The following is a 12229-nucleotide window of genomic DNA, read 5'->3' as shown; positions in this document are numbered from 1 at the left end:
TGAGGTCAGCGGAGCAGGCTCCCTGCCCTGTTTTCCTGAAACATCTTCTCGTTTAGTTTTATCTGGCACCTTGCTGAGTGCAGGAAGCCAAAGAAGCACGCTTGAATGAGTGAATGTTGTGAAATGACTAGCACTTGTATCGACGGACAAACGTACTGTAGTTTTGTGAAAAATTGTGGTTGAGTGAGATGTTGATGTCGTCGTCCCACATTTCGCTTGCCACTATCGTCACAGCACTTCAACGAGTGCTGCGACCATTGCCCCTCAATACCTTAACTGCTCCTTTCGAATCCACTTTCAGAGGCGGGACCAGTGACGGACTCCTGTAACCCGAATTTCTCTTTACTTTTCAACCATGACTTCCATGGCGGATGTTCCGGTGTACATGTTACCTGGAGTACCGGTGGTGCAACCGCCTCATCTCGAGGGTCTTTCAGATCCGTCTCTTTCAACTGAAATTTTACCAGGTCCACCTTCCCTGCTGTCTGTTCAGCAGGCTGCGCACAAGCGCGACCCAAAGAAACCAGGAGCTTTTGTGTCATATCTGCCAGCATCTGATCCGGGCTCCACTTACTCTGGATTAATGGCTTCTACTGCCCTCAGTGCCACAGACGCTGAAGGGCAACGACGCAAACGTGCTAGGGTCGACAAAGGGTAAGTCATCGAACTCCACCCGGCCCCGACGCTAATCATCTCTGCTGTTGTACTGTAAAAATGATTCACCCGCGTTTCCCTCCAAAATTTGCCACGTCGCTGTCCACTTATCCCTAAAAACAGAGCCGCAAATGGGAGGGCTCAGCGTGCATCTGCTCGCAACTTGAACAACAGTGCTATTCCTGCGTCGGATCTCATCGTCCCTGAAGCATCTTCTCGCCAACTCAGTATACCCCCACTCCCAGACTCCGACCCTTTTCCAGTAAACCACGACTTTGACGAGCTTTCAATTTCTCGAGCTACCTCTGCTCCTGCTCTTGATGAACCCTTGCCGCCCCAATTGCCTCCTCCAGTTGTATCAAATGGGAGAGGAAGACCGAGAAAAGACAAAGGAAAAGGAAAGGAGATGGAGAAACACTCTGTAAAGATCAAGGAGGAACCGATGGCCACGTACTCGCTCTCCCCTGACCCTTCACTTGGACTGGTGCGCATTTGGTCCCTTACTAATAATCATACCTCTTATTGCTATGTCGTTTAGTTGAACGAAGATCACTGCTCATCCTGTCGGTCATTGGGAGCTCTGGTATATTGTGATGGATGCCCACGAGCCTTTCATCTCTGGTGCTTGGACCCACCAATGGAAACCGTGGACTTGCCAGAACTCGGAGAAAGGTGGTTTTGTCCTAGCTGCACGATTCGGAAGGTGTGTTTGTTCTATTGCCAGGACTTTGTACAAGGATTTCACCCCATGCCACAACAGCATCCACCAATCAAACCCCCTCCTTCCTTCATGTCGCCCCTTATTCACCAAGCACAGACAAACATTCCGAAAGAATTCCAGCTTCCAGAAGATGTTCGAAGTTTCTTCAAGGATGGTATGTCTCTTTATGACCGTTTTCATGTCAAAGGTCTTATCGTCGATAAACTAGTTGCTACTGGTTCCAATGGATGTTACATTGATAGCTCAGAGATCAAACCACCTCGCCTGAAGTGAGAGTAAAGTTCCACATGTCTTCATTCGTTGCTCATCCCTGTAGTCGCCATGGTCAACTCGAGGAGCGCGAACCGTACCGCCTCAAGGACAAGAACGGTGTTCCTGTGCTTTGCTTCCGTTGTGGAACATCTACCCTTCCAAGTGTTGTTGATGTATCTGCTCCAGCAGTAAAGCGTTCCAGGAGGTCAACCTCGTCCTCCCATAGTGCCACCCCCGAAGTTTGGAGAAGCATGGTGTCTTGCGATTACTGCAGTCTTCACTGGCATTTAGATTGTCTCGACCCACCTCTCGTGACTATGCCTCCGTTCAATAAGAAGTGGATGTGTCCCAACCACGCAGATCATGTGTTGGTGAGTTCTCACAGTCCTTTGGTTAGGCTTGCGTAATTCACTGTGCTTCCAGCAACCCAAGCGTCGCGTTCCAAAGCAAAACCCACTTATAATAGACATCACAAAACCGCGTCAGTTTAACAACGGCAATATCGATATCGTCCACCCACAAGGCACTTCGATTGCAGAGAAGTTAGTCCTTGATGAAATCCTTATCAATGGCCGAAGATATAGGGTACCGGAGAAAGTAATCATGCTCGATTTCTGGAATAAGATCAGCAAAGATCAACATCTTGATCAAAGGTACGTGTGTAGCATTGATTGATGACGGCCGTTAATGCGCAGTAGGCCACCGGTGTCCGCGATCTCTTCGCCGCTCACATCCCTGAGCTCTTTGGATGATTTCGATGAAAGCATTGGCGCATTACCAGAAGGTCCTCTTATCTCAAGAGATGAGTTGCATGCTGCGCAGGTAAGATACATTTGAGGGCTTCCATCATCACAATTTCAGAGTTAACATGGTTTATAGGCATTGTGCAATTTCCAGCGAATGCTGACCATACAAACAGAACAAAGACATGCTCCTAATGGTAGACCAAGGAATCTCGTTGATTCCGGTACACAAACAGAAGCAGAGTTACCACCTGTAATACCTCGGCCCCCGCAGGTGGAGGTATTGAGAGCGTCTACTAACAAGGTATGTTGACTGATTACCTGTATATTTGTGTCACTGAAGAGGTTTTTGCAGCGCAAAGCACCTATGAAGTCCGCTCTCCCTGCGGCTGAGAACGGTTCCGTCGCTAAGTTGTCAGTACAAACTTCTCTTGACCAGTCGGCTCCGGTGCGGCCTAAGAGGGCGCGAACTGCGGTGAAACAGGAGACGGAGGAGGTCAATTTACGTCTGCTTGATAACTGCGAGAAGCAAGTAGAGGCTGTGAGTACTATTGATTTCTTCGGGTCTCTCACTTACGTGTGCATGCTCCCGAATTTTGTAGCAAGGGAAGTCCACGAGAACTACTCGCCAACGCCGTAAGCCCAGACCGTCGGAAACAACAAAGAACGAGGGTGCCGCCGTGGCAAGCGTCCAGGCCCCTGCGCCGGCATCTAGCTCCGTGATCCGATCCGTGGGTCCTGATGCTTCTGACTTGAGTAGTACTTCGGTACTGCCCACCTCCAATTCTCACAAAGTTAATCCACCTATTACTCCCAAGGCATCAGTCACAATCACCCAGTCTACCCAGTCTGCCACTCCAACGTTGAAGATACGATTACCGCGACTGAGTGCTGTCAGCGCTGCAGTACATTCGAATGCTGCACCACCTGCGGCACCTGCACATAATGCAGCAAGTTCCAAGGAACCTCGTTCGAAGCGCCCGTTACGACGACAGGCTTCTGATACTGCTACTGTCTCTTTAAGCGGCACATCTTCGTCTGCGACTGATGGTGGTGATGATTTTGAGCCAAGTAAACCCAGTAAGGCTTTCATTTCTTGTTACGCATCTTAGTTTTAACGTAGGATGTCTAGAACCTAGGCCAAAAAAGAGAATCCGCGGATGAGCTCCACGGACCATATGTTGCACGTTGGCATACAGTACAAAAGGATGGGGTGTAAAAGATCATATATATCTTGTCACAACGAAACATAAATCTTGATAATAGTGTTTGTTTTGTCTGGCTATTATGTTATGAACCATCGGAAAGTGTAATCGCGTACACTTTCGACCTATATGACACCGGATGGTCCAAGGATGGTCATCGACATCATCCAGTATGTTGCAGTGCGGTTATCTTGTGACTTTGCACCACTTCGTTGATTAACATTTTCATTGGCTTGCGTTCGAGAATCACATCATTGATTGACCTTTTGCCAACACAGCAGAACATTGGTGTGCATAGTGCAGTTTTGCTTATTGTTGAGTCGCCTAGTAAGAGGCAGCTCAACGACTCAGCAACCAAGCTTGTAGTCAGTCACTCACATGCACAAATAACCGCATGCCTTTACCGCTGATCTCAGAGGGCCCATTTACGTGTCGTCCTTGCCAATCATCAATTCACTTCGTGAATGACATTAGTTCAACACCATCTTTTACTTGTTGCTTTGGTTTCAAGAAGTCATTGTGAATTGCCTAGTAACATCATCATTTCGGCCAAAATATCCTTCGAACTATAGTGCCGTGACTCCACGTCGCAACTTTGCAAGGGGCTCCGCAAATGGTCGATTAAAGTGTACGCCTTCTTGCGATGGTCTCAGCCGATGGACCTGCAAGTTGGCAACCCTTCGGTATTCAAATCACGTATGTTCATTCTCTTTGCAAGGGGGAGATTTTTCATCAAACTTTGGAACCGCCGACATTTTTCGATCATTAAGGCCTCGGAGGTTTGGTGCGTCGCTCGCCTCTCTGCATATACCCAAACTATCACACAGCCAGCCCCCTGGAACCTGCACAACACACTCGCCAGCACCCTCAATAGGCATTCGCCGTGTTGTTCCACCGGTTGTGCATGAAATAAGCGATTCCGTTTATCAACAACGTTTTGCCGAGAGGACGAGGTGATGAAGGGGAAGAAGAAAGTTGAGGTGAGTCATACAGGGATGGGGTGTCCTAACATATATTCTAATTGGGCCACTGCATGTCGACTTTGCGTGAAGTTATGGGGCATGCACAGCTTATGCGCAAGAATACTCAGACGTTCAAACATTAAAAAGTTAAGCCATCATTCCAACATGTTTGACCAATGTTCAACAGGTCTTTACTCGACGGATCGGCGGATCTTTTACTCGATGGATCAACAGATCTTTATTCCACGGATCAACGGATCTTTACTCGATGGCTCAACGGCATGTTTCTATTGAATCTATTTCCAGATTTGCGAAGCTCTCGCGATGCTGTTAGCACATCACCGTCATTTACCGTAGATATTATGGCTATGTAGGACCGCTTATTACTGGACCATTGTTCAATCCAAGTACCGGTCCGTCCCGTTTTTTGCGTGGGTCGATAATGTCTCCACCAGTCATTCAGTACGTTGTTCCCAAGGAACCCACTATACTTGCAGGTCGTGAATCCGTTGATCTTCCAGGTTACGACCTATGGCTGCACTTTGTGAGTTTTACTCAGCCGCTTGGTTCTCAGTCCCTCTGATAGGAGGAACGTTTTTAGGTGGACAATGTCCATGCATTCGATGGGTCCATTGATATCAAGCGTTTTCACGACGCCCTAGCAAGCACTTTGCAAATGTACCCTCATGCCGCGGGAAAACTGTGCACAACTGGCGGTCGTTGGTTTGTGAGTATTACGGAGCTATGCGTAACCGGCCGAGACTCAAAGATTTCAGATCCAGTTGACAAATTCTGGACTGGCTGTTGAGGCTGTGGATCGCAAAAAAGAGTTGTCCACCTCTTTTATTCAAGGAGACTGGGTCATTCAGGACGACCTTTCACCCTTGCTCAGCCAACCACCGCCAGATGCTACCATCGTCAATGGTAGTGCTTCCCTGGTTCGTTTCAAGATAACAGCGTTCAAAGATAGAACAATTCTTGCAGTATCTTGGCACCACACTCTCGGTAGGTCTTTTACATGACTTGTGCATTATTTTCTCAGCAGGTCGAAAATGGCAGGAGATGCGGTGGCGCTTTTTCGGTTCATGAAAACATTGTCTCTGTTCTACCAAGGTGCCGATCCAGATTTTTCTCCTCCAACTTTCGACAAACATCAGTACCGGACACCGGAGCCATCTACGTCCTCGGACTTTCTTCAACTGATACCTCATTTGTGGTTCTCTTACCCTTTCGATGAGCTGCAGGTCAAATATGCTGAGGCCTGTGAGGACCTGGAAAATCTAAGATGGAGATTTCATGAACATCATCTTCATGCACTCCATTCCATGCTCAGTGTCAATGAGGTCTATCTTTCACGGCACGATTGCCTCACAGCGTATATGGTCACTCTGCTGAATCGTTCTATGCCTAAGCCCATTCGCATGGTCACGAATGTCGCTAATGTGAGGCTTTCTGTCAACATTCCAGATTGCTTCTAACCGCTAAATGCTGTAGTTTCGGCGTGTCGAAGCTCATTATATTGCAAACAATGTCGCAGGGAATGCTATCCAGAATGTCTGTGGCACATTCCATACAGCGAGTGTTTATTCATCTGTCCATAGATCTCGACTGCGACCCTCCCATCCCATATGCGAGGTATTGCCATTGCTGTGCGGGAATCAATCGTTCGGTGCCGTGACCAGATATTTCTCGAGGATTGGATGGCTGTGACAAGCGATATCATGCTAGCAACTGCCAATGCTGGGAAATATTTTCTCTTTGCTTCACGTCCTAACGTGATGACAATTAATTCTAATATCGCGTATGAGTTTTCTGGGCCTTCCTCAAATACACTCTCATAACTGTTCACTTGGCAGGATTGACTGGTGTGACGCTCACTTCGGTTTCCCTGATTCTTCCAGTTTTTTCACAACTGGGAGTTCGATGTTCTATTTTCGGCCCTTCAAATCGAACCCTGCGCTACTATGCGATGGCACTTGGCGATCCCGAAAAGGCTCCGTAGACGTTTCCATGGGCGTTCCGAGAGATCTGAAGACCAAGCTTGTAGATCGCCTAGCGTTGGATTTTGAGACAATCCTTTATCGGTCACCAAGGGACACTAGCGAGCTGCAAATGGATGCCGATGCCTACGGTAATTCGGTTTGCGTCGGCAAGACTCCGGGCACGTCTCACAACACAACAGCGCGTTGTAAAAAATCGTGATAAATCATTGCTTTCTAATACATGCACTACGTAACTGTATATAATAAAATCTTGAGAGCATCGCCGGAGTGTGATGAACAAATATCAACACTCCCGAAAAATCATCAATGGTATTAAGCAAAGATGATCATGAAAAGAGTCTTAGAATTCTATCTATATTTGACCAATCATCCGACATCGATGATAACCAGTGTCACCGACCTTATCAGTGTGATGAGTACACCTTTGGAGGATCTTGTTAAGGAGTGGCTTCGCCTTGATCCAGTGCGTGCTAGAGGCTGCCGCTGCTTTGGATTTTGCTCACAATTGCTCAAGAATGAATCTACAAGAAAGGATGTGGAACACTTGTGGAATAATAACGCCGTTGACGAGTTGGAAAGACGTATGAGGTGTGTTACCACTTACTAGCATTACGGTCTCTGCAAAGACATGCTGAGCATGAGATGCACATAGGGCGCGCATAGAGTTCGGCACTGCAGGTGTGGATGTTCATTGTTACTTGAGTCTGACACCCTGAAGCATTACATTAACAAAGGTCTGAGAGGAAAGATGGAGGCCGGATGGTCTCGCATGAATGACCTGATCGTGATTCAGGCATCCCAGGTGAGTTGACCACGTTCAAATCGTCGAGAATACGACATAGCTAATCACTTGCGAGAGGGCTTGTGCGCGTATGTCCTCGAACACATTCAGAATGCTGCTACCCGTGGAGTAGTCGTAGGATATGACCATCGACACAACTCAGAGAGATGGGCTCAGCTTACTGCAGCTGCTTTCATCGCCAACAATGTCAAGGTTTACCTGCACAATGGACTTGTACATACTCCGATGTATGTCTTTGACCCTTCTGCGGTTGTTTCTGATATAGATCAACCGTACTCGAAGGGTTCCATTTTCTGTCAAAGCGCTCAATGCTGCTTGTGGGGTCATGATTACAGGTACGTTGCACTTTTGTTACAGAGTTGCACGCCCTCAAGCTGATTTCCGATCTAGCAAGTCACAACCCGAAGGTCAGGCAGACATTGTGCCAGTGTGTTTGTATGTAACTCATTGCAATTCTCCTATAGCAAGACAATGGCTACAAGGTTCGACCCTGACTACAGTACTCATGGCCCTCCACTTATCATTAGTTAGGTTTATTGGGAAAATGCGGTTCAAGTGACACATGTGATTTGTGTCTCTATCCTTTAGCACTGAGCGTTTTCCTCTTTTAGATCATCGGGCCGCATGATGTCGGAATTGCACAATCCATTATGCAACACTTGGAGCCCAGAGTGCACGATGCTTCTCAAGTAGTCAAATCGGGCCTGTGCATTGATTGTACGGAGGAGATGAAAAAAGGGTACTTCCATTCTCTCAGCAATCTGTGTGCAAAGACGGTATCGTAAGTTGTTGGCTGCCACCAGTCATTCTGACCCTAATGAGTCAACAGATCTGACGGAACCTCAGTGGCGTTCGTAAATACATCTATGCATGGCGTTGGGGATCCATTTACATCTAAAGCGTTCGAGATTGCCGGATTTTCGCCTTATACACCTGTTAAAGAACAGCAGCACCCAGATCCCGAATTTTCAACGGTGAAGTTCCCAAACCCTGAAGAAAAGGGTAATGACTATCACCGTGTTCTGTAATTATAGCCCTGACGACCAAGGCTTGCAGGTGCACTCGTATGTTGAATTTTATGTGTTTGGAGCACTGGCTGACTGGTTGTCAGGGTCTAGCCATAGCTACGGCGGATGCTAAAGGGGCATCGTACGTTCTTGCACAGGATCCAGATGCAGATCGCTTCTCTGCAGCTGAAAATTGGTATGCATGAGACTTTTTGTACTGGCTAACTTCATTTGTGATCGATCTATAGTGATGGAAAGTGGGAAACATTCACTGGTGATCAACTCGGAACATTGTTTGCCTATCATGTATTCGAGACCTACAAGGCCTCCGGCAAGCCAATAGGTAAGTTCGGCGTGATTAGTTGCCAACCTGCCTGAACATATCTTTAGCCAAGTTGGCCATGGTTGCTTCGACAGTCAGCTCCAAGATGGTCGAAGCCGTGGCACAAATTGAAGGGTTTCGCTTTGTCGATTGTCTCACAGGTGTGCACTGTATGATAGGTTTTCTGTGAGGTGTTGGAAGCGACTTGTGCCGTCCTAGGCTTCAAGTTTATTGGCAACACTGCTCTAGATCTTGTCCAGGCTGGATATGAAGTACCATTTGGATATGAGGAAGCCATAGGGTACATGTTTGGTTCTGAAATCAGAGATAAAGATGGGGTAGCCGCGACTGTAAGTCACCTGTCAACAGTTTTTCTTCTTTCTCACCCAGTTCGTCTAGATGGTATTTGCACAACTTGCTACAAGCTTACGGGCGCGAGGCACCACAGTAAGCGCCCATTTGCAAGAACTATATCAAAGGTGAGCCGTCCTCACCATTGTCGTGACCACGAGTTTATCGTAAATCAAGATATGGATATTTCGAGGTCCGTATACACTCGTTCGTCGCTTTGGATATCATCTCATGGATCGTGAAAAGACGAGCAATAGCTATTTCGTCTGCACAAACCCACTCGTCATCGAGAAAATCTTTAAGAAGATCCGCTCTGCTGGTGATATGGTATCGTTTAGCGTGATTAGAATGGCAAGGAATAAACATCATCATTAACAGGGATCATCTCAAGGACGTTCCTATCCGTCCTCAATCGGCGGGTTGCAGATTCGGAGCGTTGTCGATTTAACGGAAGGGCACGGCTATGATAGCACGAATGCACCCACTTATCAGCCCAAATTACCGTTGTCTTTAGGACATATGATCCAGTTCAGAGCATCATCCAATTCAGACGACTCTCGGATTGTCCTGACAATTAGGTGAGCTAAAATGACAGTAGCTGTAACTATGCGCCATGTTCACCTTCTGCACAGAACAAGCGGGACCGAACCAAAGGTAAGTGTTCTTGGGTGTCTTCATAAAGTGATGTCTGAGCTTCCCCGTGTCAATCTGCCTAGATCAAGTACTACCTCGAAGGCAGTGGGAGCAATCGCCAAGTTGTGCACAACTTACTTGGTGGTGTAGTGGATGATCTAGCAGAAGATTGGATGAATGCTGCTGAGAACGGACTAGGCCGACCATGATTTAGATATTGTAAACCCATGTCTTGTTGTTTGTCGCATTAACTTGTACAGTAGCCGCAAATCTCAAGCGCTCACCGCGTGCGCAAATTGTAGTATGGCTTGGCTTGGCATACATCCGCAAGGTAGGGTGTCAATTCTTTTCTTCCAAATAAATTGCTCCTGTGTACTGCAGCCACTTATGTCCAGAGATGTTTGCGGGAATCGCTAGTATTGCTGTGATCTTATGAATGACGTGCAAGGCTAATTCCGTTACCAAATAGAATTGACCAAAGGGAGTTGGATCATGGCGATCTCTTCTTTCTACTAGCATCCATCCTCTTTGACGTCTCCCATATGTCAACGGTGACCTCGCGCTGAAGCATAGACGCCGCTAGCAATCTGTCTCGAACATGGGCGTGACCGTCAAACAGACATCAATGACAAACTCCGCACCTTGCCACCTTCATCAAATGAATGAGATCGTCCGCTGTTATAGATGGGTCTTCTTGGCGTCGACGCACAAAGTCTTCTTGAATGTGCTGTTCAAAAGTCAGTCATACAAGACGCGCTGTTTGATAATGCACATACCCGCGATGTCTCTTCTGCCACCTGAACAGTTCCAAAACATCGTTTTGCAGACGCCAGGAAAGAACGGAATGCCGCCAGCTGTACGGTATTGGGAAACTTTATCTGGTCTCTCGGCTTATACAGATTATCCCTGAGCAAGGGCTTTGTTTCCAGGGGCATAGTGATTCCCGTCTATCGCAGGAGGAGGCGTGAGCGAACGGCTTGGGATTATAGCGAAGGCCCATATCTATATTACCTGGAAGAAGGCGCTTTTTCGACCATCACATAGCACAATCGTTACTATGTCTGTCGGAAATGAGAATTTACTGAATGGAAATGAGTACTCGAGCGTTTGAGCATCCATGACTTCCTGGACAGCCCTGATGTTCATGATGCCTGTAAAGTCGTATCAACATAAGATGCTGGTGCTACAAGGTACCACTTGACTTAATACCTTTTTCTACAAGCTTGCCCTCTTGCACACCATTCTCTGTTAGCATTAAAACGGTCCCTTGAGGAACCTGCAGATAGCCCGAGTGCAAATCTTCATCCTTGCTTTCAGGACTAAAATTTTCCTTGTTAAGAAGATCCAGGGAGAGGGGCACGGTAAGATACTGCGGTAGCAAATCAGAAAGCACATGGTGAAGGGTAGGTAGCGTGGATGATGACGGTGTGGGTGAAGGAAAACGTGACAAGGTGAGGGACGGAGGTAGGAGGGGGGTGGTCCGAGTGTAGCTGTATCTGATGAGACAAAATCGTTTGACAGACAAGGGAAAACTGACACTTTTGCAGAAAGCTCAAGAACAAGCCACTCTGCTGCATCTTCATCGCCTCCAAGTGCCTCATCGGCAATCCATTTGATGAGATCCTCTCGAACAGTCGCTAACTCTTCCATGGGAGACGCATCACTTGTAGATTGCACTTTATGGCACAGAACATGAAGTGATGGAACTATCGGGGAAGAAACAGCTTCTGAATCAAGACTGCACCAACTGAGCATTAGTCGCAGAGATGGTCTGTGCACTCACGACTCAGACGTCAAAATGCCAATAAACGTAACGACGTCAGTAGCTTTGAGTGACTGAGCGGCCTCGTTGTCATAAATCTAACGAATCGCGGATGAGTCGAATTTCTGGTGAATCAGGCATGTCTACCTTGACTTGGACGCCGATATGGGGCGCATTTGGCACGGGAAACTTATGTGGTTGTGGTGGACCTTGAATAGAAGAACTACCTGAGAAGGTCAGACGCAGGCACCTCGATTCATCACGCTAAACATACTGCAATGCGATCGGTCCGTCAACTCTTCCGTTCTCCAATCAGTCTGTCCTGGCACCGTGACGGCCCATAAGACAGTAGCCTCTTTAAGGTCACAGTAATCGAAACTCGAAGGCCATTCACTAGCAGGCATATTCTGCGAGATCCCCCAACCGCCGCATTTATTTTCGTTCAAGCTCGCGAGATACATTTCCGGCGAAGACGAGGTGTCCTGTACCATGCCATGAAATCGCACCAAAGATCTATGTGTGAATGATTCAGGGGGACGGTTCACATCCAACGGAAGGACCTGGTAGCATCAGGATCAATAACGTTGATGTCAATGCAAAATTCCACAGATTCCAACCTCACGAAGGGTACCATCGGAATTTAGAAAGACGTCTGAAAAATGGCGGGCGACGACAGCGGGGAACTGGTCGATATGTGCGGTATGCTCCTCATAAAGCTCTTGGACGACTTTTGTGGGATCGTTGATGGCATCTATGAGAAAAGCGGATACCATGATGAATAACGCAACACTGGTTTACGGCGGGCGCGTTTG

General features: G+C 47.4%; 4 protein-coding genes across 4 annotated transcripts; 3 read left to right on the top strand and 1 right to left on the bottom strand.

Moving 5' to 3' along the window:
• Nucleotides 1-355: 355 nt before the first annotated feature.
• EDB93DRAFT_1238461 (uncharacterized protein) lies at nucleotides 356-3482 on the top strand (the record flags this gene model as incomplete). The annotated part of the gene is made up of 13 exons (XM_041451539.1): nucleotides 356-654; nucleotides 778-1138; nucleotides 1193-1357; nucleotides 1415-1529; nucleotides 1584-1644; nucleotides 1692-1998; nucleotides 2051-2280; nucleotides 2323-2449; nucleotides 2525-2674; nucleotides 2714-2947; nucleotides 2973-3164; nucleotides 3189-3232; nucleotides 3260-3482. The coding sequence occupies 13 exons, from the start codon at nucleotides 356-358 to the stop codon at nucleotides 3480-3482; spliced, it is 2508 nt and encodes an 835-aa protein (XP_041311321.1).
• Nucleotides 3483-4979: 1497 nt separating this feature from the next.
• EDB93DRAFT_1246664 (uncharacterized protein) lies at nucleotides 4980-6739 on the top strand (the record flags this gene model as incomplete). Its single annotated transcript, XM_041452483.1, has 7 exons — nucleotides 4980-5081; nucleotides 5139-5264; nucleotides 5314-5542; nucleotides 5597-5979; nucleotides 6032-6091; nucleotides 6139-6338; nucleotides 6394-6739. The coding sequence occupies 7 exons, from the start codon at nucleotides 4980-4982 to the stop codon at nucleotides 6737-6739; spliced, it is 1446 nt and encodes a 481-aa protein (XP_041311320.1).
• A 219-nt stretch (nucleotides 6740-6958) lies between these two features.
• EDB93DRAFT_1303928 (uncharacterized protein) lies at nucleotides 6959-10059 on the top strand (the record flags this gene model as incomplete). Its single annotated transcript, XM_041454723.1, has 21 exons — nucleotides 6959-7003; nucleotides 7055-7128; nucleotides 7193-7218; nucleotides 7275-7342; nucleotides 7400-7569; nucleotides 7625-7677; nucleotides 7733-7749; nucleotides 7807-7824; nucleotides 7874-7897; nucleotides 7954-8123; nucleotides 8172-8359; nucleotides 8461-8545; nucleotides 8598-8692; nucleotides 8740-8832; nucleotides 8891-9021; nucleotides 9071-9150; nucleotides 9200-9215; nucleotides 9269-9349; nucleotides 9401-9600; nucleotides 9655-9676; nucleotides 9739-10059. Coding segments are annotated over 21 exons (1782 nt in total), but the record flags the coding sequence as incomplete, so codon positions are not given.
• An 86-nt stretch (nucleotides 10060-10145) lies between these two features.
• Nucleotides 10146-12190, bottom strand: EDB93DRAFT_1246662 (putative alanine racemase-domain-containing protein; the record flags this gene model as incomplete). Its single annotated transcript, XM_041452482.1, has 10 exons — nucleotides 10146-10242; nucleotides 10297-10382; nucleotides 10432-10602; nucleotides 10667-10806; nucleotides 10865-11145; nucleotides 11193-11393; nucleotides 11439-11515; nucleotides 11565-11644; nucleotides 11692-11977; nucleotides 12035-12190. The coding sequence occupies 10 exons, from the start codon at nucleotides 12188-12190 to the stop codon at nucleotides 10146-10148; spliced, it is 1575 nt and encodes a 524-aa protein (XP_041311318.1).
• Nucleotides 12191-12229: the final 39 nt, after the last annotated feature.

Source organism: Suillus bovinus, assembly GCF_016758785.1.
Source record: "Suillus bovinus strain UH-Sbo-P2 chromosome Unknown EDB93scaffold_7, whole genome shotgun sequence".
Lineage (NCBI taxonomy): Eukaryota > Fungi > Basidiomycota > Agaricomycetes > Boletales > Suillaceae > Suillus > Suillus bovinus.
The sequence above is the reverse complement of the archived record's forward strand: the minus strand, read 5'-3'. Positions and strand labels throughout refer to the sequence as shown.